The sequence below is a fragment of the Numida meleagris genome, chromosome 3 (genome assembly GCF_002078875.1).
Source record: "Numida meleagris isolate 19003 breed g44 Domestic line chromosome 3, NumMel1.0, whole genome shotgun sequence".
Lineage (NCBI taxonomy): Eukaryota > Metazoa > Chordata > Aves > Galliformes > Numididae > Numida > Numida meleagris.
Window position 1 is genome coordinate 97,615,029 of NC_034411.1, and position 25,780 is coordinate 97,640,808.

General features: G+C 37.3%; 1 protein-coding gene across 1 annotated transcript in view; it reads right to left on the reverse strand.

Annotated features, from left to right (window-relative positions):
* Window positions 1-25,780, reverse strand: part of NOL10 (nucleolar protein 10) — a 47,644-nt gene that overhangs the window by 8,313 nt on the left and 13,551 nt on the right. Inside the window, exons 12-18 of the mRNA XM_021391276.1 lie at window positions 23,627-23,693; window positions 19,988-20,040; window positions 3,340-3,466; window positions 2,486-2,565; window positions 2,264-2,362; window positions 1,837-1,926; window positions 114-287 (exon numbers count right to left, since the gene is read on the reverse strand). Of these exons, the coding sequence (XP_021246951.1) occupies window positions 114-287; window positions 1,837-1,926; window positions 2,264-2,362; window positions 2,486-2,565; window positions 3,340-3,466; window positions 19,988-20,040; window positions 23,627-23,693 (690 nt within the window). The remainder of the gene's footprint in view (window positions 1-113; window positions 288-1,836; window positions 1,927-2,263; window positions 2,363-2,485; window positions 2,566-3,339; window positions 3,467-19,987; window positions 20,041-23,626; window positions 23,694-25,780) is intronic.

The following is a 25,780-nucleotide window of genomic DNA, read 5'->3' on the forward strand; positions in this document are numbered from 1 at the left end:
ATGCAGCTGATAAAACAGACTTGCATTGGTTCCTTCTTTCAGGATGAAAAATCTGAAAATCTGAAACAGAGAAAAATATGGCTTTTTCCCAGTTCAAAAAGAAAATATTTTACCTGTTCTCTTGTTTCCTGCTCTTGTAAGAGTTTTAGTTTCTTCTTTCTTTTCTCACTTATCTTAGAAACAAGTGGGTTAAGTAGCCTAAATTCTTCACTCTGCTCATCTACCTGGAAATCAGGATTCTCAAACATGACCTTGAAACGATCATCTTTGAGAAGGCTAGGCAGATTCTGGAAAAGAAGTGAAGCAGCAGTTAGTTATAAAATCCAGAACAGACATTGTTAAAAATACGTAACACCTTTTCAGTTAAACAAAGTTCAAAAACAGCATGTGAAACGTCAGTTATTTTATCCTTCCAGGTCATATAAATTAAAATTTATGGTTATTATATTTTAATACTTCCACAAACATCAAAAAAATATCATTCTAAGCTACGTGTAAGCAAGACAGGCTTTTATGCACACTACAGAAGCCTTAAATACACAACTACTAGTATTTTGGATTAATGTTTCTCATACATTCAGCCAGATAGTCTGAAGATGTGCTGGTATCTATTGACTAATCAACAGTACCTCTGAGGCAAATACTCTGCCTGGATGAGAATGACTCTACAACATGTAAAACAAATTGTCAGGGTAAACATTTCTTTATGCAATGCTACTACTGTTTTACTGCAAATACACAGAAGTGTTTCTACATATCTTATGACAAATTCTTCACTGCTCTCATATACAGAAAGGAAAAGATAGTTTCATTCATACTGAAGAAAAAAAAGATGTGAAAATTAAATTAAGAACAGTTCAAACTACAACTTCAGATCATACAAATACTGGCTGTCATTGTTTCTAATCATTAATACACACATTTTACAATAAAAGCTTATCTTTTAACACTGCCAAATTTGTATCCCATTCAACCCACACTAGCACTAGATTTTCACTGTTATCTGTCAAGTGGGGAAAAAAGAGAAAACAGGCATAAATTTCAAATGTGGAAGCTGTTGCAAATGTGTGACCTGCAGTTTCGTTTGGAAACATTCAATCAGTCCAAAAGTCACAAATAATCAGAACACACATCTTTACATACTCTTTTTAATCTATGTAAAGATGCAATGTATTCCTGGGCAAATCACTCCCCACATAATGAACTCAATCCAACATGGGCTTAGAGTCGGAATTTAAGGTTTTACTAACACCTACTTTTTCAGTAGTTCATACTTCCTACTATATCAACATGAAGCTAATACTTGCCTTCCATGACTCCAGCATACCTGTGAGAACGAGCACCTATAAAATGCTACCTACATAAAGAACCCGGATTCTGCTAATATAAAGAGGCTGATAAGACAAAGTTCTGCTATGCCATCCACTCCCATTAGAAAGTAAACATTATTTTTTTTCCTTTTTACTAATTTTAAGATAAAAATGGATTACTTCAACATCAGTAAGATTTTCTGTTGCATAAGAATGAGCTATCTTAGCTACCTTATATAGCTAACTACATTTTATAAAGAAATGCGATTATATTGAAATGCAACTCCAGGCAACCTCCTGCTCCTCATTTCTACCCATTACATCTATCTTGTCATGGTTACCACCAAAATACTAACAAATGAAAAAACTGATTTTTTTTTTTAATTGAAAAACTCTGGTATCGATTCTGCATTTAACTACCTTCTGGATTCGTGAATCTTTTGGGCCAGAAAACAATAAATAAGAAACTGTAAGCATTATCATTTCTGTATTCCTAGTTAGAGAAGTGTCTAAAACAGAAGCTCACCTTTTGTTTCCTTTTTCTAGTAGCCTGTTGTTCCTCTCCTTCTTCTTCAATCAGTTTGAGGGCAAGCTCTTTATTGACTTTAGGAAGTTTCTAAAGAATATAGGTGGAATGTAGGTATAAATAGAATACTGGTATAAACACAATGCTGTTTTTAAATATCTCTTTCCAGAGTATTACTTTTTAATGGCATAAGACATTTAGTTTAATGACAAGTAGAAACAACAAGTTTTACCACTTGGTTATCTGCTCAAGCAGCAGAGCTGCTCATCTGTGGGATTCAGATACATGAGAATTTTATGGCTCTGTTCAAAAAAGTTCTACAAATTAAATCTTCTTGTCTCTGATGATAAACAAATTACACCTCTAAGATACACTTAGGAATATGCCACTCCTTATGAATAATTTTTTCAGAAGCATACTCATTTACCTTCAGCTGAACTCTCTGTGCACGTGTTTCTTCTATTTTCTGTCTTATCTTCTCTCTTCTGTATTCTTCATATGCAAAGGGGTTGGCCATCATTTTTGCCTTTGAATAAGCGTAAGGAAGTAAAAAGAATATCATTAATACAGGATACAGTCCTCCATTTGGGGGAGGGGAAGCACATTTTATTGTTAATAGTGAAAGTTTACAAGTGTCATCCTCTTTTACCTTATGGTAAAGTCTTATGTCCATGAAAAAGCCATGCATATACGCTCTGAGTAAAGACGATCCAATGAGATGAGCAAGGCCTGGGAAAAAAATTACAGAGGATTTCAAAGAGCTTTCATGGATAAAGAACTCCTATTCCAAGCTAGCCACTTCACTTACTCAATTCAAAACAAACAAGCACTGCTGACGCAACACATCAATCTCTTTAACAGTCACACCCAGTACATCAAGACTAAGTTAAACAACAAAAAAATCAGACCAGCAAGAAATCTAAGCTACTTCAGAACAGCAAGATCAATTTTTCTTACATGTTACCATACACTTTTTAAAGATGTCTACAAGCATTGCAAAACACAGGCAGTTTACAAAGAAAGAGAGATTTTTTTAAATGGGAAGTCTATACATGTTTGACGATCACTTTTTTACTGTGGTATAGAGATGTTCTGATTTACAGAATTTTGCCTTAGGTCACTATCTTTGAAGAATCAACGTGGTGAAAGAAATACAGTACCATATCAGATCATAAAACTGTCACCCTACGCTCTAACCTAGAGTAAGAATGAAAATACTTCAAGAGCTTTCAGATATTCCTTCCATGTATCTTCTTAGAAATTCAAAACTGAGAAAAAGGAAATCTTTCATAACAAACCAAAGAACAAAAAGTCTGCTATATTAATGACCAAGATGACTGGAAGAAACTACTGTCAATGAATTTTGAATAGTTCTCCTCATTTCTTACTGATAAGTCACATCTGAACTACAAAACTTAAATGTGTAAATGATAAAAAAGCAAACAAAGCAAACAAAGAAACTGAGCAAAGATGTCAACAAACAAGGAGATTCAAATGTTTTACCTAAATTTTCAAGGTCTTTTCTGGTTACAAATTTGTAGTCATCGTAAACTGTGCTCTCTGGATTCTCTTCCAGTTCTTCAGTCAAGTTGTCCAAGAAGGAACACCATTTTGGGGCAGGTCCCAAAACCTGTGGATATTAATAGTTACAAAATTGCATATTCTTACAGGAAAAAAAACACCCTACAGCTACTTTGCTGTAATGGAAGAATAAATGAATCCCTCTGAAGTCAAATACATCTTAAGAACAACAGCAGTTAGAGAACTACTGCTTGCATTACCAATAAGGAGTACAACTGATTATGTAAGTGTTATTTTAATGTAGGTCATTTATTTGAGTTCAACAATTTAGAGGTTTAAGTGTTTCAAGTGATCCTAGCCTGGCAAGTAATGCATTAAAAGCTCAGAGCTAAACATTATAAATACAATTAAGAAGTTAACTAAGGGCACTAGGTATCAGCTAATCTGTAAAGCACAGCTGGATCGTAAACTCATTAGTTCACTACACAATCATGTTAAATCCTATTCTGCCCTATTTACTTTAATTAAAACAGAACACCACAGGTATATTTAATGTACTTTTATTCAACAAAAATTCAAACTGTATGAAAAAGGGAAATACTGAAAAACAAAACTTGCATATTTCTACCATGAGACAAAGGAATTATTTGAACAATATTATGTTGCGCTATCAACTTACTTTTCCATACATGCTTCCTCCAGCTTCCCAACTTAATCATTATCTCCCTTCACTTCTCCCTCCCACTCTTCTGATTGAAATTCCTCTCTATCTTGATGCACACAGATATATTCAACTATTCCAATATTATTATTTTAGTAGGTGAGCTAGTTGAATGGAAAAATCCAACAGAGCAAATGAGATGGCATTTTAGAACGTACAGTAGTCAGTTAACTCCTAGAGTGAGACTCTGAATGTGAATTCCATTTTGTTTGCTAAAAATTCACATGAAAAACTCCACACGCACACACGTATATACAATATGAATAGTTTCTTCACCATGAGAGGGCAATCAGTAGACATGTACGTCTACTGTAGCAGACTTTGAAGACTACTGTAAGTCTATGTAGTAATCTTTGAAGACAACTGCAGTCAAAAATAATAAACTTGTATTCTAGATCATAACATTCTACTAATATTCTAGACTAACACTCTAGACAATAATACACTGCAATATCATTGTCTTTGTATCTAGTATGATTTGTCTTTAGCTGAGAACTGCAATGCCCTTTTTTTTTTTTTTTTTAAACAGTGCTGCATATTTTATTCCAATTAATAAGAGCTTTCAGGGAAAGCCCTAAGATGTCACTGACAAGAAAGTTTCCACTCCTTAATGTATTAACTGAATTCCCACTTGTGATTCTGTAGCAGCTTAAACATCATACAATTTTCAGATCAATTTCATGTTATCATTGCAAATTTTCCATTTAGGTTCTCCATTTTCCTAAATTCACTTCTAAATATAAACACCAAATTTTTATATCAATTAGAAAGTAGTCAAGAAATATAAAATGTACCACTGTTTTTCATGCCATTGAATAAATCAGTAGTTGTTTCTTCATTACCAGACCTTCAAAACATGACTAGAACAGGGAAATCTTCTTTAAAGTTTACCTAACTAAATATAACTTCTTCTGTAACCAAATGTAAGTATAAGTTTCTGTGCTGATGATTTTTAGAAGTGAGAATCAAGGCTCCTCGACACTCCAATTAAATAAAGAGTTTCCCTTCATTCCATCTCGCTGACACATTATGTAAAGATCGCTATCACTTCAATAAACTTTTTTCATCACTTCCATTTGCATGGCACTATCTGTTCAAGCTTTACACATCACATATTACTCATTAGAATTTAGACAACTGCAACCAATTAGGGTAATCCCCAGATGTGATCTTGACTGATGTAAATCTTTACAAGAAAAACTAAAGCAGAAGTTTCAGAAATAATGGAAAACAGTTTATCTGCTCTTCAGCTATAGCTCCACTCACTGTTCTAAGTATCCCCATACTCAAAAGGGTATAGAGAGTAACACTTTTATGACATTCTCCGTGCCATGAAACACGCAAATGCAGAAACACTTGATTTTTAACTACAATTTACAAAGCAAGTCAGATGAACACATCATAGAAAAGTCAGAGAATTAATGTAAAAAAGGAGTGGCAGAATACCAGGAAAAAATAGAAAGTCCAACCATTATTGAAATTCCGCATGTAAACTGACCAAAAGGAAAACCCTATCATGATGTTTGTGCAAGTTTTATTGCCTTGTTTCACTCTCTCCCACTCCAGGGAAACCACTTGCCTACCTAGTCTGGGACGCCATAGGAGTTATGGTTTACATATTAAAAGGAATCGTTTTTCAAGCTTAGGATGAAATTTAAAAATACAAAAACACAGTGACAAAAACATAAGCAAGAAACTTCTTTCTCCTGCAATTGCAAATTCTTCAGCAGCTTCAAATGCCGCTGCACTTCAGCTACAGAGTTCAATGTCTCTCTGTCATCCACTGCCAACACCACATCCCATGAGAGCACTGAGAACACACTGAAATGAGAGCTCTGCTGTTCTGCACCCAGGTACAAACTCCACAGCTCAAAGGACTGTGCCATGCAGTCCAGTACGAGGTGGATACTGGAACAGCACCAGTCAAAGCTGGATGTCACAGCATGCAGTACAATGTTTTGTAGGAGTATAAGTTTTAGGTGGAAATAGTAAAGAAATAAAATAAAACCTCAGCAGTGTAACTGCGTGCACACTATGGGAACCAGATTACTTTAAAATAAGATTCAAGAATGCACCTTTTCCCCTGTCAGGTCACTGGTTTCCATCCGTGCAGCACTACACGTGGAAAAGCTGGGCTCCACAGCCTCATCTTTACAGCTTTTATGAAATATCAGATAGGTTTCTCTATGAGTATCAGAGAAATTACATATAGCTAATGGGAAACTCATTATTAAACGAGTGCACATCTAAACTTGGCTTTTGCTCAAATATTTCTTAGGCTAGGAAAGCCAGACATCATCACCAACAGTGATCAAAACAATATTTTTGCTATGTTCATTATTATTCCATTTTCAGCAGAATTACCACTTCTTGAAACAAACTCCACTGATTTCCAGCGAAAGTGAAGAAGACTGTCTTTGAAACTATTTTTGCCTTTTAACAGAGCAGCCCAGCCTGTGGGCTGAGCCAGCTGGCAGTGACACAGGCAGACTGCTTCCTGCTTTCCCTCCTTCCTCCTGAAAGGATTCCAAACAAGATGTAATCAAGGCACAGGGATCCTCTGTTGCTGGGCAAGGCCACAAGGTACCCCTGCTCCTCAGGAGCACAGAGCAGGGCACGCTGATGACAGAGACTTCCCACTGCAGCTCCCGTTCAACATGGGTACTACAGGTGACTTGCCTTTGATGTGTTACACCAAACCACATGAAGCAAAGATACAAGCTTTTAAAAAAATATTATTAGTACCATGCCATCTAATGCCAAATTTTTATTAGTACACATTAGAATGTCTTTTTTTTTTCCCCTGTGCAAACACAGAAAACAAAGTAGGACAAGTAATGTAGCATGCAACTCATCTGAGTTTACAAGCTGTTCCCAGGGCAAGGCCAAACTGCTCAAGAACAGGAAAATAAAAACAAGTCGACAAACATTTTGAAAATACTATAAAATAACTTCAGAAAACACAGTTCTATTTTACAAGACAATTCAATTGTCTTGTACCACCACGTACCTTGCGTGGTACAGCTCTGGGTAGCACTGTACTTAGGGCCACGCCTAACTCTTGAGCATCATTCTGCATGCTCCCTGCAATTAATGCGAGGATAAACTAGGTGCTATTCCTAGCCCACACCACATGTTCCTTATCTTCAGTCTGGAGTACCAGGTAGCATTTGCACACTTTTAAATGCCACACAACAATTTGATACCACAAGAATGGGTCTAATCCTATGTCATTTTAAACATGTAATTCACTCAACTTAAAAGCAGCCCAGGATGCTCAGCAGCTTCTACAGTCGGGTGTCATCAGATTTAAATTAATCAACTTTGAATGCACAAACTAGTGTGTGTGCACACAAGAATCTGCTTGAAGACCTGCCAGCAGGTTGAGGGACGCGGTCCTGCTCCTCTGCTCTGCACTGGTGAGACCTCACCTCGATTACTGCATCCAGATGTGGAGTCAGCAGAGACATAGACCTGTTGGAGCATGTCCAGAGGAGGGCCACAAAAATGATCCAAGGGATTCAACACCTCTCCTATGAGGACAGACAGAGAGCTGGGGCTGTTCAGCCTGGAGAAGAAAAGGCTCCAGGGAGAGTCCATTGCGGCCTTTCAGTTTCTGAAGTGGAGCTATAAAAAGGGGACAGATTCTTTAGCAGGATCTGTTGTGATAGAACAAGGGGAAATGGATTCAAACTAAAAGAGGGGAGATTTATACTGGATATAAGAAATTAGCTTTTTACAGTAAAGGTGGTGAGGCACTGACACAGGTTGCCCAGAGAGGTGGTGGATGCCCCATCCTCGGAGATGCCCAAGGTCAGGCTGGATGGGGCTCTGAGCACCTGATGGAGCTGTGGGTGTCCCTGTTCACTGCAGGGGAGTTGAATAGATGACCTCTAAGGGTCCCTTTCCAATTCAAATGATGCAACAATTTAAGGGACCAAGTCTATAGAAGTGAACTCAGCAGCTGGGCTGTCCTCAGGGAATCAGAACAGGTTCCAAAATCTATTTTTCAAGATGCTAAACAGTGAATCCCTGGAAGATTTCATACAAGACAGAAATTAACTCTTTAGCCATCAGATATGATATGTTAGAAACATATTAAGAGTCAAATAGCAGACATTTCACCCAACTTTTATTTATGTATTTTAACAATTAAAGACATGCAAAGGTGTTTATAAGAAGAAGAGACCAGATTTTAAATAACTAAGTAGAATTTGTAAAGCTTAAACTTCCTAAATTCCCTCTAGAAAACTAACAACATGCATGTGGGCATCATTCAACAAAACACTTAAGTGCTTCCAGAGACTTAGCAGAGCAGGAACATGAGCTGCCTTAGCTCTACAGGACAGCACCATGCAGTTGCATGGACACTAGAACTGTGATGCTGTATCATGCCACACCCATGGGAACACACAAAATTACCAATTACAAGTAAGTATGAACATATACCACTATTATAACATAATCTAAAAGTAAAACCTCCTTTCAAAAATCTTCAAATTGTTCATCCATCTTTTATGGATGTTTAAGTTAGACTGTAAGACCTCTACGAGGTAGCAAAAATATTCAACTGCAGTGACAGCATTCATTGCTGTTCTATTTGAATAATGCTGATTACAACAAAAATAGCAGATCTTTAAGGTCCTCGGCACACTCCTGGGCACAGGGTATTGTGCAGAATTACCAGATGGATGATAAGTTTAATAACTGTAAGGCAGGATACGGACTGGCTAATTAGAAACAGTTTATGCTAATTACTGCATAGAAAGGAGGTTATAAGGGAAGCTATTGAATATTTTCACCAGTGACTGCTCCAGAGCAGGAAAATGATTGAGAAATGTACTAATGACAAATTGCCAGAAAAGAAGGGTCAAAATCTCTTGATGAAAAACAGCTACCCTGAAAACTACAAAGCTGCAAATTGGGTGACATTTACAGCCAATCACTACCAGATGTAAAGAACAGAATAGGCAAAAATGATACTGTCTTACCACAAGTCAATAGAACAGTCATAAAGCCATTGTATTAGGATAGGACAGGGATAATAATTCAGCAGAGACGTCTTGGAAAGCTTCAGGTAATCGTGTTCAGGATACATGAATGCAAAGTGCAACAAGGACAGCAAAAAGCCACCGGAATAATTTGTGAAGCAGTAATACTTGCACAAGAACAAATACATGCAGAGCTATCACAGTAACACTGCCAAGTTAGCTAAACATCAGAAAATGTGTGGAGATAATAGGAAGAAACAAATAACTGATTTTAAGACGAAATCTGACATATTCATGGGCAAGATGATACAATCTGACTGCCTGTGATAAAATAGCCTGGGACACCGTGACCCAAGAAAGACCTCCATTTCACTGTTTCCATTTGAAAAAAAATGCCTTGAAGCAGTTTAACACAGAAAAATTCTTTTCTAAATTAAATATACTTTATACATATGACTCAATGCTTTCACATACATATCTACCTGTAGGACACATACATACATATATGACATACATACACACATTCCATAAAATGGCATTATCATTTTAAAATTTGTAACCAGCCATTTGCTGGGGAAAGCAAATGCACATCTATGTGTGCATACATTCAGCTTCAGTTATGCTATTCAACATGAGAGGGAGATTACAGAAGGTCTAATGAGGGAGGAGAAGAAACCGGGCGATCTCCAGGGTGTGGGCAGAGATTGAAATGTGCAATTGCGTTTTCAACATAATTAGCTCCCTAATTGCATAGCCAGGTTTAATTAATGCAATTACATGAGTAATTAATTACTATTCATTTTAAGAGTACTGTTTTTAATGTTTTGTTCTCTAATTTTAAGAATTAGACAGATCTCAATATGTAATAATTTTGAAAAGTTTCCATCATATGTATCGAAAAGGGAAGAGAAAAAACAAGACCTTGCTGTACCCTGTCACTCCTCATGGTTACATCAACCAGTCAGTAACTTCCAAAAACCAGATGTACTATTTCCAGCTTGTAAGTGTGATAACCTCCATCTCTCCATTCTCATTTCTGTGCTTTTGGGCTTCGGTATGCACAGGCCATGTACTTCAGGGAAGCCATGAGATGAGCCTGTGGTAGACAAGAACCCCAGGAAGACCTTACCTTGTTATGTTTCTATCTACTGTGTTTCCATATACAGTACCTATCCCATACCAACCAGTGTCCTCCAAACAATTCATGATTTTCTATATCATCCTGCCATTCCTTTCTATTCTACTTTTTCCCTATGAACACTCTACAACCAACTCCGGTTGTGCCCTTTTAATCTCATAAGTAATCTCATTTGATTTATGAGTAAAATTCTTTAATTCTCTAAGTTAAATGGATTTTGACAACAGACTCCAAATGAATTACCCATATGCTTTCATTTTTCATTTCACGCTTTTGTTCACTTTACATTATTATATGGAGCAGATTTGATACTTTTGCAGTAATTAACTTCCATGGCCATCAAGTAGCTCACTGGAGCACAGTTAAGACCAAGAGATTGAACAGCACTTTTCTTTTTCCCCTCTTCGTTCCTGACAACAGCACTGCATTTGGTTTTAAGCCCATACACTCATACATTTCAGTGAATTATACAATGAATTGGCTTTTTCTCTCACTCTAACTCCAGCACATCCAGACATTTTTGGCAGATTCATTAATCTGAGGGAGGTTGGTTTTTCTACCTTTCACTGTGCTATGGGAGCTGCCAAATAAGCCACTTGGAGGTTTCACTCCTTAAGAGAGCATGTTAAAGGAAATGCAGCTTTTAAGATCTTTCCAGTGTTAAGAAGGAACTGCTGCAGGAACTCACACACATCTTCTAGGAATGAAATACTAAATCTTTCTTCCCTGGTAGTCATCAGATAGTAACGACTTCTTTTTCTAATCCTAAAGAGTCTGGCTTTGTAGGTCGTGTATTGTTTTTTTATTAATCTTGGATTCTCCAAGCTGGCAGACATTAGTCGCATACCAGTCACAGGCCTGCTCTCACCAAACTGTCCTCTCATTGAAACCACCACCTGCTGAAGAAGGCAATGGTCTTGTTCCTTGTAATGTTGAGAAAAACGTGCCAACCAAAATAGGACTAGCAAACAACTTTTCAGCAAAGACAGAATATTACTCGTCAAAACTAAATAACATCAGTAGACTAATTCTCTCTTTCTCACATGACAGGAAGAAGAAGTGATACTTCTTAAGTCAATTACCACCAGTGACATTAAAGAATTAAGTATTAAAAAAAGCATTAACTAATGCTTTTATCAATATCCCCATCATGTTCTGACATGCTGACATACATGACAGATAAGCACTAGACAGCATTGCTATGGTCTTTTCTATTTCTCAAACTCCTCATGGTTTTTTTTTTTGGTTTTTTTTTTTTATGTCTGGACATATAGAGCTGTGAAGATCTGATGACAAAAAATAAATAAAAACCTGAAGAGCAAGAATCCACTGCTTTCATTTTAAGTCGACTAATCAAATGAAACTGAAGAAGAAAGAGAGTGGTTTCTCAAAGCATGTCTAGGAAAACACGACTTTCTCCAAGCACTTCCCCACCACTGGAAATCAACTGAAAGTTCCCCAAACTCTCCAAGCACACCACCACTCTTGCACTCCATTTTCAGCTGTGATGGTAGGGAAATAGATAAGGAAGGTGAGAGAATTCATAATTGCCCTGGATGTATCAGCTACAGCTGGAAAAATCTTCCATACAAGTTCTGCCTGTTTCAACATGGTCAAAAATGTGCATCACAAAATATACCAGCATCTCTTGCAGTACTAAGGGCACGGGCCAACAATGGACAAAACTTCAAAGCTATTACTTACATTGATTTTATTATGTGTGCAATAACTGCTGATTGCAATCTACATTACCAGGCAAGAAGAACTAAGAATAAGCTAGAAATGCAAAATCTCTGACAGAATAGGAAACTTCCCAATTGTCACTCTGCATGGTGACTTGCCTCTCTCTGTGACTGGAAACTGAGGTCACGCAATACAAGCCAGATGGCAAGCAATTTTACAACATAGTTATCTTTAAGCTCATGAAAACCAAACCGACTGTACAGGATTTCAGAACATGACCTGAATTTTAGAGACAACGCCACAGATAAAAAAGTAATGGCAAGTGCAGCTGTACTACTTTACATAGCATACAAGCCACTGGAAATCCAGGAGTATGTGAGCTTCTGATAATTTCCTATCATGGCAGTTTAACTGCTCTTAGCAAATCTGGCAGCAAGACTGGTCTAGGAGTTTATACCACTTCTGCCAGACATCATACAGGAAAGGAAAAGCAGCTACCTGTTAGGAATGTGCAGCTCCTCCAGACAGATAATGAGGATACCTTCACACAAACCAACCTCCAGAGCACAATTATAATAAGTTTTATGTAACTTTGGAAAGAATTTTCTCTGAGTAGGAAATATCTTTCAAAATGTTTCCAAATGCTAGCTTTCATACATTTGATTAGCTCTATTCATCTATCAGGTTTGCATGATAGAAATCTAAAATCCTCACAACTTTGCAACTATTTTTGTAAAGAAGTCATAACTCAGCGCACTTCCTTCACTAGTAACGCAGCCAGGTGACGATACAGAAAAGCCACGAGATTCACTACTTTCAAAAATACAAAGTAATCTTGAATTGAAGTTACCACACAGATAATTATCGTGTCTTTTGTCTCTTCTGATAAAAAAAAAAAGCTTAAAAACCCACATGCTGACAAAACATAGTACAGTATAAAACTTCCTTCTCAACAATTACATCTTTTAATTACTTGTGATTCGGTGCTGCCCATTAAAGAAAAAAGAACACAAATGTTGTCTATCATACTATCACCCATAACAGCAGTAAGCAGGACTCATACTCCTTCACAATCCATTCATGATGCTGAACTACTACATCAGCAGCACCACCACCATCTACAACAAACTTTACAGGAAGATCAGAAATTGCTTCCCAGTGATCACAGATTGGTGTTTTTCTTCTGTGTATGTGTGAAAAGCAGTACCTTCTTTCAGCCAGTGTGTCGGAAATGGAGGATATCCTTTGTTGGGAATAAGCCTAGGGTGTTATTTTTCAGTTTGATAGTGTTTAGGTTGAAAAGAGGAAGTTCACATTTCTGTTTATCAAGATAAACAGTTTTTTTCCTAAGCTTGTTAATACTGTGAGATGGGTAATATATCATTCAGCAGGCATTCTCATTATATTGTTTGCACAATTTTACGTATAAAGGATTAGAATGTTCTGAATGGAAAACTGTTCTAGAAGAATGATATACGAAAACTCAGAATTAGCTTAAAGGCCAAAGACGCACTTAACTGTCTCTTTATTAACGGAAAGTTTTTTTCTTTCAACACCATCCCAAAGCATGGCTGTAATATGCTACTCCGTAACATCCCTGCTTTACAGTCATTTCACAGATCCTGAAATAAGCAAAACTACAGTTAAGACCAACATTCCCCATTCTATGTCATAACTATTGTATTTTTGTTTTACAATGTTTTATTCCCAGGGAATGAAACATGTTTTCTGGATAGAGAAAAAAAATCTCTTGGCTCAAATTCAGTTCCATGTTTGCTTTCCACCTTACCTAAAAGGTCTTGAGGTAACAGCTGCATTGACGTAGATGAACAACCGTCCTCTAAAAACAATTCAGACTCATCATACCGTCTTCAAGAAGACAGTTGAGGCATTTCAAGATGACCTAATATTACCAGACAGAAGACATCCTAAGAGAAATCAGAATCTCACAGGCTAGTGAGAATCTTTTCCACTACTGCCCAAATGCCAGTCACTACAGCTACCTGAAAGGAGGTTGTAGGGAGGTAGGAGTTGGCCTCTTTTCCTGGGTAACTAGTGAAAGAACAAGAGCTAATGGCTTTAAGTTTGCTAGGGAACGTTCAGGTGGAATATCAGGAAAAATTTCTTCTCAGAAGGTGTGGTCAGGCATTGAAACAGGCTGCCCAAGGAGGTGATGGACTCATTGTCCCTGGAGGTGTTCAAGAAAAGGGCAGATGCTGAACTGAGTGACATGGTTTAGTGGTACGGTGGTGATGGGTTGATGACTGGACTAAATGAACTTAGTGGTCTTTCCAACTTTACTGATTCTACAATTCAGTGAAATACAAAAAGAGTTGCACTATTTAATTTATAGCTTTTGCCATGCAGAAGCCAAACCTCAGGTTAGAAGGTGGGTCTTGTAATGCCAAATGGCACCCACAGCCACTTTAATGCTGGCTGATAATACACAACACTGGTCTTCGCACGACCTGTGGGGAAGTGTTTGCCTCTAATCATATCCCCATCATATGAAGATCCAAGAGAGAAAGGACAACAGTTAGTAGACCTCAAAAAAAGAATGGAAGAATGAGAAAGAAAATCTTAGACTGATAAAAATTGATAGAACTGATCTGAAAGGCTGTAACATAAGAGTTAAGTGTGGAGCATGCCATACATGAAGAATCTCTGACACCTTTATGTGAGAAATAACTAAATGTTAGAATAAATCTCTGATTATTATAACCCCTTGTACAGAACTAGTCAATGGTACTGCTGCCAGACGTTTGACTCAATTCAGTCAGAAGTGGCAGATAACTTGAAAACCTACCATCCAACCAAAACACATTCTCCTAAGACTAAGAATTATTTTTCTTTTTTTAAGGAATGTGCATTTTTGAGTGGTACAAAAAGAAAAAAAAGATGGTGATAAAGAGTAATTAATACAGGCAAGTAGAGGATCTAAAAAAAGAAGAAACAAAATAATTTAAAATAACATGCATGAAAGGAAAGAAGCACCAGGAGTGTCTGGTTTGGAAAGCCACTTCATTTGATGAGGACAAAGTCAATAAATATTTCTAGCAATAAAAAGATACACACATCGAAAGAGGGTATTGTATTAGAATCCAGACCCAAAATGAAAATATTCTTGGAGAAACTGAATCATTGAATAGGCAAGAAATACTTGTCCTTGAAACATTTCCACTTTATAACTCCAACAGCTCTGAACTAGGAGAGCACCAGGGTACCAAACGATTTTCCAAAACCACCTGAAGAGAAGCCAGAGATGCTCCAGGATTTATTTTTTCTTAAAGAGCTTAATATCTTCCCTACACCAAAAGCACATTGCTTCTAGCCTCAACAGGGAGTTTTCTGCCAAGACTGCAGGAAAGTAAAACAAAACAAAAGAAAAAAACCATCCAGAACACAGAATATTCCACTCAATTAATTAAACTCTTAATTGCTCTCTTCTTATAGCAGCCTAATGAACAGAGCAAGTTTTAGTTTCAGTACATATATGTAGCCCAAAGTTTCAAGTCCAATAAAGGAGACAAGACTGGTTTGACATATCTGCACTGAGATCAGATGTGTTCATGTAACCAGTAGTAAACATTCAGAGTAAATAACATATGCGCACTTTTCTTTCCATCAAAACCATCCAGAAGCTAACATATAGGATCTGAAAAGGGAATATTACTTGTCATGGAAGCTGACAGCTTAGCTTAAATTTAAGAGAATCCAGCTCATTTTAGATCCCAGTCCAGTGAACCAACACGTGTCAGTTGAGCTTCTTCCTCCCTTCACTTCTTTGGACAGAACCGGGTTGCACTATTGACTCAACTTACGTTTCTGAGTCAGTAGTCTGAAAAGTATCCCAAGGCGCACACAGCTCTCATTTCAGTCTTCCCGAGGCGTACATCAAAGCGATGTACCAGGAAGCCAGCTGGCAAGAAGCAGGTTCCAAATGTTTGCATAAACTGCAAGTTAACTATTAAACTATTGGCAAATGGCCCGATTCCAGTCAGAGGCACTTGCCTTCATTAAAGCCCAACAAAACAAAACAAAAACAAAGTCTCTAAGCAAAGGCGCTCAAGATGTTACCTATATAAAACAAACATATAATTTTAACGGTCAGATTCAGCTGGGATTTTACTCACTTCGTGCGCCATGTACCTGCATGGGGCATCTTCTTCCCATTTAGAACCAAATCTGCCTGCTCTTTCTAGCAAACCCCAAATTGCTGCCCGCCTCTAATAACAGTTTGCAGACAAAAGAAACAACTGCTCTGATTTTTTTTTTTAAGAAAAATACAGTTCTGTCAGACATTCCAAGTCTCAAATGTCATACCTATCATGCTGAAAATCCTGCAGTAAAAGCTGAAGCATGCCATTTCATTTACAGACAATATTATGATAGCTGTTGTCAACTCCTTCATAACCCTGAAGTTCAAGAGACAAGTCATTTTTTGCAATGGAAATTGAGCTTTGGCATTAACAATGGAGAGAACGGGCGCATGTAGACAGATAATTCATTCAGACATGAGCTCAGTCAGGCCATATTCCAAGCTAGCCAGACACAAACCAGCTCCAGTTCAGAAGTCACACAGCTGTGTTAGCACAGCGCTGTGCCCACACCAATAAAACCTGCTGAGAGGCTGGGTATATTAGGCTGGGCACCGTCCTATGCTGTCTGGCCAACTCCAATCAAGGACAGAGGATTCTGGGTCTGTCTGCATCCATCCATGGAGATACGCTTCTGTGCTGCAAGACTCTTGCACATCTCTTCTGAGATGTTTTTTTTTTTTTGTATTTTGTAAACTAGAGCCCAGCACCATAAAATTCAAGATTTTAAATATCTGTGGTACTCCCTTGTAGTTAAAGACAAAAAAAAAAAAAACAAACCACCCCTCAAAAAAGAGTAATAATTACTAGCACTACAGGGCAATAAGGGCTGGGGCAATCAAATGGATTCTGTTTACACAGAAGTACTTTCAAGAGCTCTGAAACACAACTGTCCTCCATGGCACTAGTTTTTCCCTCAGACATTTATTCTGTTGTGGCATTGAAGAATTATAATTTTGTTCTTGTCAACATCTCAAAAAGAGAGGATGCATCTTAAATTCTATTCATGGCTATCTCAAAGCAAACAAACAAATAGAAAATTAAGCTCGTCTCTGGAAAAAAAACAAACAAAAAACCACCAAACCATAAAAACAGTGAATCCTAGTTCTTAGGAAAAGCCGGAAAATTTTCCTATGAAAGGAGATCAGGTAAAACAGCAAATCACTTGCTCTCTCAAGCTTTGCTCCAAAGATGCACACAACCAAACTCATCTGTGTCTGTACAAAGGAAATCACTCAGTGTTCCAAGTACAGGTAGAAGATGAGCCTTAATAACCTACTGACATACAAACCAAAGGACAGGTGTGCATTGCTGAGCTCAAAAAACGAGCCCCAAAGATCAAGGAATAAAAGCAGAGCACGAACACATTAATAACATTGAGTTTTCCTTAATAACAAATGCCTTGGAGCCTTAAGGCTGACATGACTTCTCCATTTTATATTTTCTTCATTTAAAAAGAAGATTAAACAAATAATAATAATAATAAAAACAGCCAACAAAAGCAGCTTTTGTGAGCTACATACTCGATTTTTAGGAAATGTGTAACCCTTCAATTACACTGTGCTATTTGTGCCAGCCCTTTTGTTCTTGCCAGTGAAAAGGCAGACAGCAAGTTAGCAGGGTATGAAACTTCTGCCTTTATATCAAAGTCATTTCTTCTATCTTTAACTCTTCCATTGTCTAAAATAAATATTACACGTTTTATACTATCTGAAAATATTCATTTGCAGCGAACTAGAGATTGTTGAATAAAACAATCAAGCCAATACTTAAGGTATCTTCATCATCCTTCAGACCGAAGCCACTGACATGAACTGGAGAAATTCAGCTTATTCAAAAAGCAAATGCAGCCTGCTGGCAGCCTTTGAATCAAATTTTAAGTGTTCTTCTACATACACAAAATAAAAACAACAACAACAACAACACCTCTTATTGGTATATATGCTTTAGAGTCATCATCTAGGACCCAATCTTGGATCCATTTGTATGCTCATGTGTCACTGCGAACCTAAAACCCATAAAAAGTTATGATTCAAACAAGTTCAGGTGGACTTAATCAGAGAATGCTGAAAAAGGAATACTGTTTAACATTGATTTTCATTGGAATAGCCTCTACCCTGAAAAAGTACTAGACAGTATTAGGCAGTATTTATGTTTGCAGTCAATGCCAGTTGAGCATAATCTTAGATCTAATACAGAGTGTTTATTCTTCTTAGCTGAAAATTCCATATTCAATTTCAGAAACATAACTACAATATTCAGAGAGGATTCTATGAAAGTGAAATTTTTTCAAAGATAAAAAAAATTATTTTTCTTTTTTTTTTTATAGACTGTGTGAGGATAATCAAAATAATACTAACTAGAACAAATTCTACCATTCACTGCTAATCACAAATCAAGAAAACAATTTTTTTTCTTGCTAAGTGGCAAAGTTGAATATGCACTTCTAATGTACTCCTCTAGTGGTACAGTTCATTTATCACGCACACCTGCAGACAAAGAAAATCGCAATGCACAATTTTCAGAGAGAAGCTGAACCCTTGCCTTAGTGACAGAAAGAACGTGGGTTTTTTTTTCCATCCGAATTATTTAATGAGGTAACTAGTCCATTCAAGTTTTAAAAACTGAGCAGACTTTGAAAATGTGGGAGTTTGCCTTCTTCAATTCACTAATTAATAAGCAGATAGATAAAAAAGGTTTGAAGACATACTCCTGAAACCTTACAAAGGAGAAGATAAATAGAACCACAGTGTGTTCAATGTCTAACTACTGGTAATATGTGGTCTAAAACAGAGAAATATTTGTCCCTCTGCCCCTTGTTACCTAAAGCACGGAACAGCCCCATACTATAAAGTGGTTAGAATTCAAGAAATAGACCATTTACCACCCCCAAAACAACCTGACGTGACACACAAAAACCTTGTAGATATAATTCTACATTTCTTCAGATGCAAAAACCTGACAACATAGCTCAGTATAACTGGTGTTCAGAATGGTTCAGAGGAGTATGCTAGTGTGGTTAGACACATATACACAACATGTGTATAGTGCGTATTCTATAATGGAAGAAGTAACCTAATGAATCTATGCCTTAAGTGTAATCAAGACCCTAAAGGGCAGAAAAAATAAGAAAATTAAAATTGATCTCTGATGATCAATAGTTTGTCCAAAATGTGAAGAAGGTGACATGGAGAAGCATACATAATTTCTAAGCTCAGCGTGCCCTTCTGCCTGGAACATTTGTACATACACCCTAGTATTCAACTCCTACCAGGCAAGAACATCCTAGTGACAGCACTGTAGAATCAACAACAAAACCAGAGTGAACTGCAAGTGCAGTTTGGGTGCAGTTTGCTAACGCCAAAGATCTGCTGCTGAGTCTCCCTGAAACCAACCCACTGCAGGAACATGCATAGATACCAGTAGAGCCTTTGGAGAGAAGAGCTTCTCAAGCGAACAGCTCCACACTGGGCACGGAACAGAAGTGACTGTTGACAACCATACATGAAACCACACAATAACATTTCCTTCTCAGAACAGAGAATAACATTTACTGCTGTGACTGCGTCACTGTGTACTACAAACTGAAGACACTAATGAAATATTTTTCAACAGAGCAAAACGGTCACCTCAAAAGTAAGCTATGCAGGAATATCGGAATTCTCTTCTGACCAGTTATCAAAAACACTTGACATTTTTTTCTCTTCAAAGCACTATAAACATTTCCTTCCACCACTCACCAGTTTTGGAATCAGCAGGAAAAGACAAATTACAAGCTGTTTTGTTTGCTTGTTTGTTTGTTTGCTGTGGGTTTTTTGTCTTTAATTAGCTCAACATACTATATGAATAAATTACGGTTAGCTTAAATGCACTTTATCATGAGAAATCAGAGAATGTAGACATGAATTTGCAGAAATCATTTTCCGACATGAAAATATGAATGCACCAAACTACTGACAGATTTACAAGAGCACTATCGGCAACAACTTGTCTTACTTACTGGCATATAATAGATGTTCATTCTAGGGGCTTCATTGGCAGTCATTAGCATTCCTAAAAAGAGATTTCCACATTAAATATATTAATCACAAGAGGATAGCATTACTTTTTAAAAATAAATATATATACATACATATATATATATGTACTTTTAATATAATTTACAATAATTTAATTCACAAGAAGTAGATTTGTACACGGGACTAAGGAAAGAAAAGTCTGATAGCAGCACAATTAATAAAGCTTAGTTTCCAATAGATTCATGCCCTTTGTCCTCTTCCTTAGCTTGGCATCACTAAGCAACACTAAGCTCTAAAAACCACAGACTGTCAATTTTCATGACAAACTGAAATAGTTCATCTCATAATACCATTCAGAACAAATTCAGTTCTCCTTACACTTAAAACCTACTTTGGGCACAAACTGTATTACTAACACAAGCAGGGGGTTGGGTTTTGCTTTGCTTTGTTTTCAGACACATATCTATAGTCTAACCAAAGTCATAAATCATAGTAAGGTTTGCTGCTTTACTCATATTTCATCTTGGGAAATCAACAGGAGATTGTCAGCATGAGAGACAGGATACTATGGCTTCAAATCAAAGTGGTATTAGTCTAGCACAGAAAGCAAAATTTGAAATCTCTATGAATTTACCTAAGGAATGCTGCAAATAAGGGTTGCAAATACTCTGAATAGAAAAAAAACAACTGTATAAATATTAAAATCCATGCAAAATTTTGAACTGTCGCAAGACTTTGGGTACATTCAAAATGAGAAATAACACCAAGTTTGTTCTAGACAGGAGCTCAGTAAGGACATTTGGCATATACTTGTATGTTTGTTTCAGTTTTGACTTTCCAGCATAGCTGATCTCTATGTAATACATGAAGACAGAGCATGAAGAACAGAAGAGTAATCGAGTTAGATAACATTCTGGTCTAGAAGTAACACATGCCACTGAGACTATGAATAACTGGGGCAGTTACCACACACCCGGAAGGCAGAAATACAATTTACACCCAACTACAGGAACACAATTAACATGGGTGGAGTAATCCTTCCTACCTAATCCTTTTATTAAAAACACACAATGCTGCTGGACTCTTAATATCAGAAAAAAAGGGGGCTTGCTTTCCTGGCAAAGCGAGAAATTTGTGAAAGCTTAGTCAGCAAACTGAAGCTTAATACCAAATCTGGAAAGAGTCGCAGGCAATTCAAGGAAAAAGCAAGAATTCGTGGTATATTTTTCAGAGATGATGTGCTGCCTTAGTATATCAGCACGTTCACTGCTACTACAGGAGGCAAAGCATTTCTCTACTGACTGAATATGGATCACTAGAGATAAACCAATGGAAATTAATTCCGCAGGTGCTTCAAAGATGACAGTAAAGGGAAAAACTCCTCTTTGAGAGTCTTCCACTAATAATTAAAGGTGGGAAAACCGTCTTCAGAAGAGTACATGGGCGTATACTAAGGGGGAAATACAAAAACAAAAAAAAGGAACAACTCCATGAAAGATATCTGCGCGCACTTTCATCATTTCAGCTTGTTAGTTCTAACCAATTTTTATGAGAAGAAAGACCACACCCTACCAAGCTACACAGCAGACTGCTTTGATCACTTTAAAAGGGAAGTAAAAGAGAACTCTTCTTTCACAGAAGTTGTTTTTGTTAAGACTGTCCTTAGAAAGGACAGTGACTGTCCTTAGTGATCAGTAATAAGGTATCACTGATTTGAAGGAATGAAAATGTGAATATGAAGCAGCAGTAAATGGGAGAAACAGTTATAGAAAAAGTGAAGTTTCTACTTGCAAAAAAAAAAGTATTGGGGAATAATTGAAATTGTTGCTACCTTCCGCAGTTTAAAACACAACTTGAATATAGTCAGTAGTAAAATAAAATTACAAAGATAAAAGCAGAAGTAAATCAAGTAGAAATACTAGGCATCAATTTTCTCAAAAGAAAAGCCTTCAAAAATAGGTTCAATGACTTCTCGTTCGTGACATTTCTGATACTGTTCTCTTCAAGTCTGAAACAAAACCTGTGTGTTTCTCATGAGAGAAATTCTGAATTTTGCCCATGTCAGTGAGATAAAATAGGAAAAAGTGTTTTGTTTCACACAACAATGAACAGCAAAGCTTTCTTAAGTGAATGAGAGAGGATAAGGGTTAGATTAGGGTACAAGTTTTCTGAGCAGTAGCTTCAAGTTAAGTACAAGAACACAGGCCAGGCAAAGGTCTTGGGATTTCCTGTGCTGTGTCAGCTCCTGAACTTCCAGGTGTGCCCTGGGAATGCTGGGACCCAATGACAACACGGAGCTTTGCCATACTGGCATTCACATGTTATTGCCTCTCCTGGCTTCCCACAACTGCAGCGTTGATATGACTGGAAGCGCTTCCTTACATTCAAATGTTTATACTTTAAATTCTAATCATCTATGAATTAGTGCCAGGCATCCTAAAGTTTGCTATCCTCTTTAGCACTCAGAAAAACCCAGTCCAATTGCTAAGTACTGGAAGACCACTCTGTTTCAGAGGGGTGGGATCATGAGCATCATGACAGTAAGCTAGTGTTTTCATTAGCAGGATCCTGCAGACCTTATACTGCTGCTGCTGCATAAAGTCAAAAATGCCTGCTGTCTCAGCAGAGCTCTGTACTAAAGTGCTCATCTTTTAAAAAAAAAAAAAAAGATTCTTAACTGAAGTTGGCAGAAAAGAGAAGATAAGTTTTAACTCGTTAGAAATCTCAAACTCATTTATCTACAATCTTGAATTGAGCTGTTAGTATGAATCAAAATCCAAGTTCCTCTGTCTTCACTGCTACCACTCCAAAACTAAGATAATAGCAGAGTTTGCAACAAAGGCATTCTCTCATCAAGAACTTTGTCCTCTGCCATCCTACAGGCCATAATGCTTCTTTTATCTTTTCCAGTGCTGCTTTCTAAACAGGAAGTGTGTATCATACACTAGTTAAGAGCTAAGCAACTACGGGAAAAATTAAGGTCAGTTGCAGTCAATCTAAAGCACACGTTCACATACAATCACCATTTTGTAAAATATTTTTTCTCCCATGAAATAGAATCTGGGAACAGGTTAAAAGTGGCCCCTTTTTGACCTCGAAACATAATGTTACGAGACACGTCAAATTTGAGAAGTCACAAAAAGCATGCAAATCTGTGGACTCCCCAGCACTTAAAGTATTCCATCTTAAGCAAGGGCACAGTGAGTACCGCACTTAAAAACAGGAAAGATCAAATGGTTGTAAACACTTGTACAAATTTGTAAACTTGCTGAAAGAGTTTTTTTCTAGCTCTAGAAAGTAAGCCCTAAGTTTTCTGGAGCTCAGCTTAGACATAATGACAAAATTCTTTCTCTTATGAGATATTTAAGACACTTGAAAAGGCAAAAGAAGTCAATCACTCAATCGAAAGCACAGCAGCTTCGAATTGCAGTCTTTGATTTAATGCAGATGCAGAGGAAACAATGACACTAACTAGCAAGTAACCATTTTTTCCTAGCTGCGTAGTAAGGAGGAAAGCAGATCTAACTTGTATCACTTAAATTTAAAAAAAAAGCCTGCACTATGGGCTAACACTCACTTTCCTTTTTGAATTTAATAAGACATTAGTACATCTAACATACCTGAATTTGGATAAAGACAGACATCATTGATATCATATTCTGGCTCCATGGAAGTAAATATCTTCCCCTGTAAGTGAAGGAAGATAACGTATTATAAAGAATTCCAAACACCATGATTAAATTTAGTACATCTAAAGATTATTACTGGCCATTATAGAAGCTAAGGATGATGGAATAAAGATAGCACAGAATCTGCAGAACAACAAAGTGTTACTAAAATATCTGATCGTAACATAGAAACTCAATATTGTATTCCCTCTCTGATCAGGTCTTACAAGTAAGTGTAGCCTTCTGGTTACTGAGGACACCACAATGTACAGTGGCACTTCTGACTTCTTGGTTCACAGTTCCGTGTAGAAAAGATACGTTAGTTTCACTTCACTTTATTTTATACAAAAGGAGGACGAGGTCCACAAGCTCCCAGCACACTGCCAGCATAACCCTCATTTTGTTCAAGTCTCAGTGTGATAATCTTAAACCATCTCATTTTGGTCAGTGTATTAGCTGAAATGATGGATTGGGAGTGGAGTTTTATTGCGCAGCTTGGTACCTCCAGCCTGCCCATGTCTATGTAAAATGAATTATGGCTTGGCACTTTATTTGTAAATTACAAACTCAGTATTAAAGAGGTCTAAGCACAAAAATAATAAAAGCATCCACTGGTGTGTAGCTTAGCACGATAACGAAGTTATAATGGTAATTTAAGAAAATGGTAAAAGCGGGAAACAACATTTTCAAAAACTAAGAACTGGAACAAAGTCTGAAAAATCCAGACAAAATACAGGTGCTCTTATAAGCCAAGACACAAGACAGCCAGTCAAAGAAGTGTGTCTAAGAACTGGGCCACAGAATACGAAGCATGAGAGTACATGCCTACACGGTTCTAAATGAGCGACAGGAACAGAGCAAATTTTCATCCTATTCCTCTTTTCTCTTTCCCTGCAGCAATCCCACCTACCTTTCTGGGCCCTTCCTTTCCCACCCAGTTATATGCCGGTACCCCACCCATCTCTGGTCTCTCCCGGATGATTAATAAGAGTCCTCCCCCACCCCAGTCTTAGCAGACAAAAGCCTCACGCTCCCCACCCCAAGGCACGTCTCAGCATGGGGCTATTCTGGTATCAAAGCCATATGCTCTCCACCCCACAGTCTGCCTCTGCAGTTGGTTCCCAGCCAGAGATAGTCAGGAACCAACATCTGGGAGAGGTGGAGCCAGCTGGAACACACTCTAGGAAAGAGTCCAAAGCTATCTTTGCCTTCCAGCACTAATAAACCCTCCCTTTTCCCACTGCAGAGGCCACCTGACTAACCTTGCACTGTTTAATTCTCAGTGAGGAAAATCTCTATAGCTAGGAAAAATGGAGAGAGGCTACTGCAGATGTTTTAAATAATAGCCAATAAATTATTTGCCTTTTTAAACAATAAAAAGTAACTGAAGAGCTTAAAAAAATTGCTTGCAATCCTAGAAAAAAAAAAGAGCTGTTGAAAATTCATGAAGAAATACAACAATAGAGAAATGGCTGCCTGAAATAGTAAGAAAATAAATGCCTCTAAACTAATGTAACTGCTCTTGATAAGTTTCATTACAAAGCTAGAAAATCATACATACAGCATGGAGTAAGTTTTTCAGAAGGAATACAAGGACTAAAGATAGCCTCTTTGATCAAATTACAGTAGTATTAGATGAATCTACACGGTAACATATTTTGTGCAAGCTGCGTTGATGGAAAGACAAGAAAAAGAACAGCATAGTGGAACAAAAGAAAGTCTTAGAGTAATTAGATTGCAACTTTGCCTATAGGTGCAAAAGACAGGGATAAAGATGTTGTGTATTACAACATAATCCATTAATACAGCATAATGCACACTGTTACTTGGATCTTGGCATAATATCTGCCTCAAAATCCAGGTAAGTTCCTGTAAAAGTAAGAAGCACTTGATTTTAATACTTCATAAACTAACTGATCTACATTTGAAGATAGCCCTGTTTTGAGCAGAGAACTGGAATGAACAACTTTTCTCTCCATTGGATGTTTGTAGTCCACTTAAAGAAATACACACACCAAGGCAATGGCTAAGATATCACTTTTTCGGTTTAAATCCTTCTACTGAAAAAAGCATCATCAGCAGACATACACAAACAGATAAAAAAAA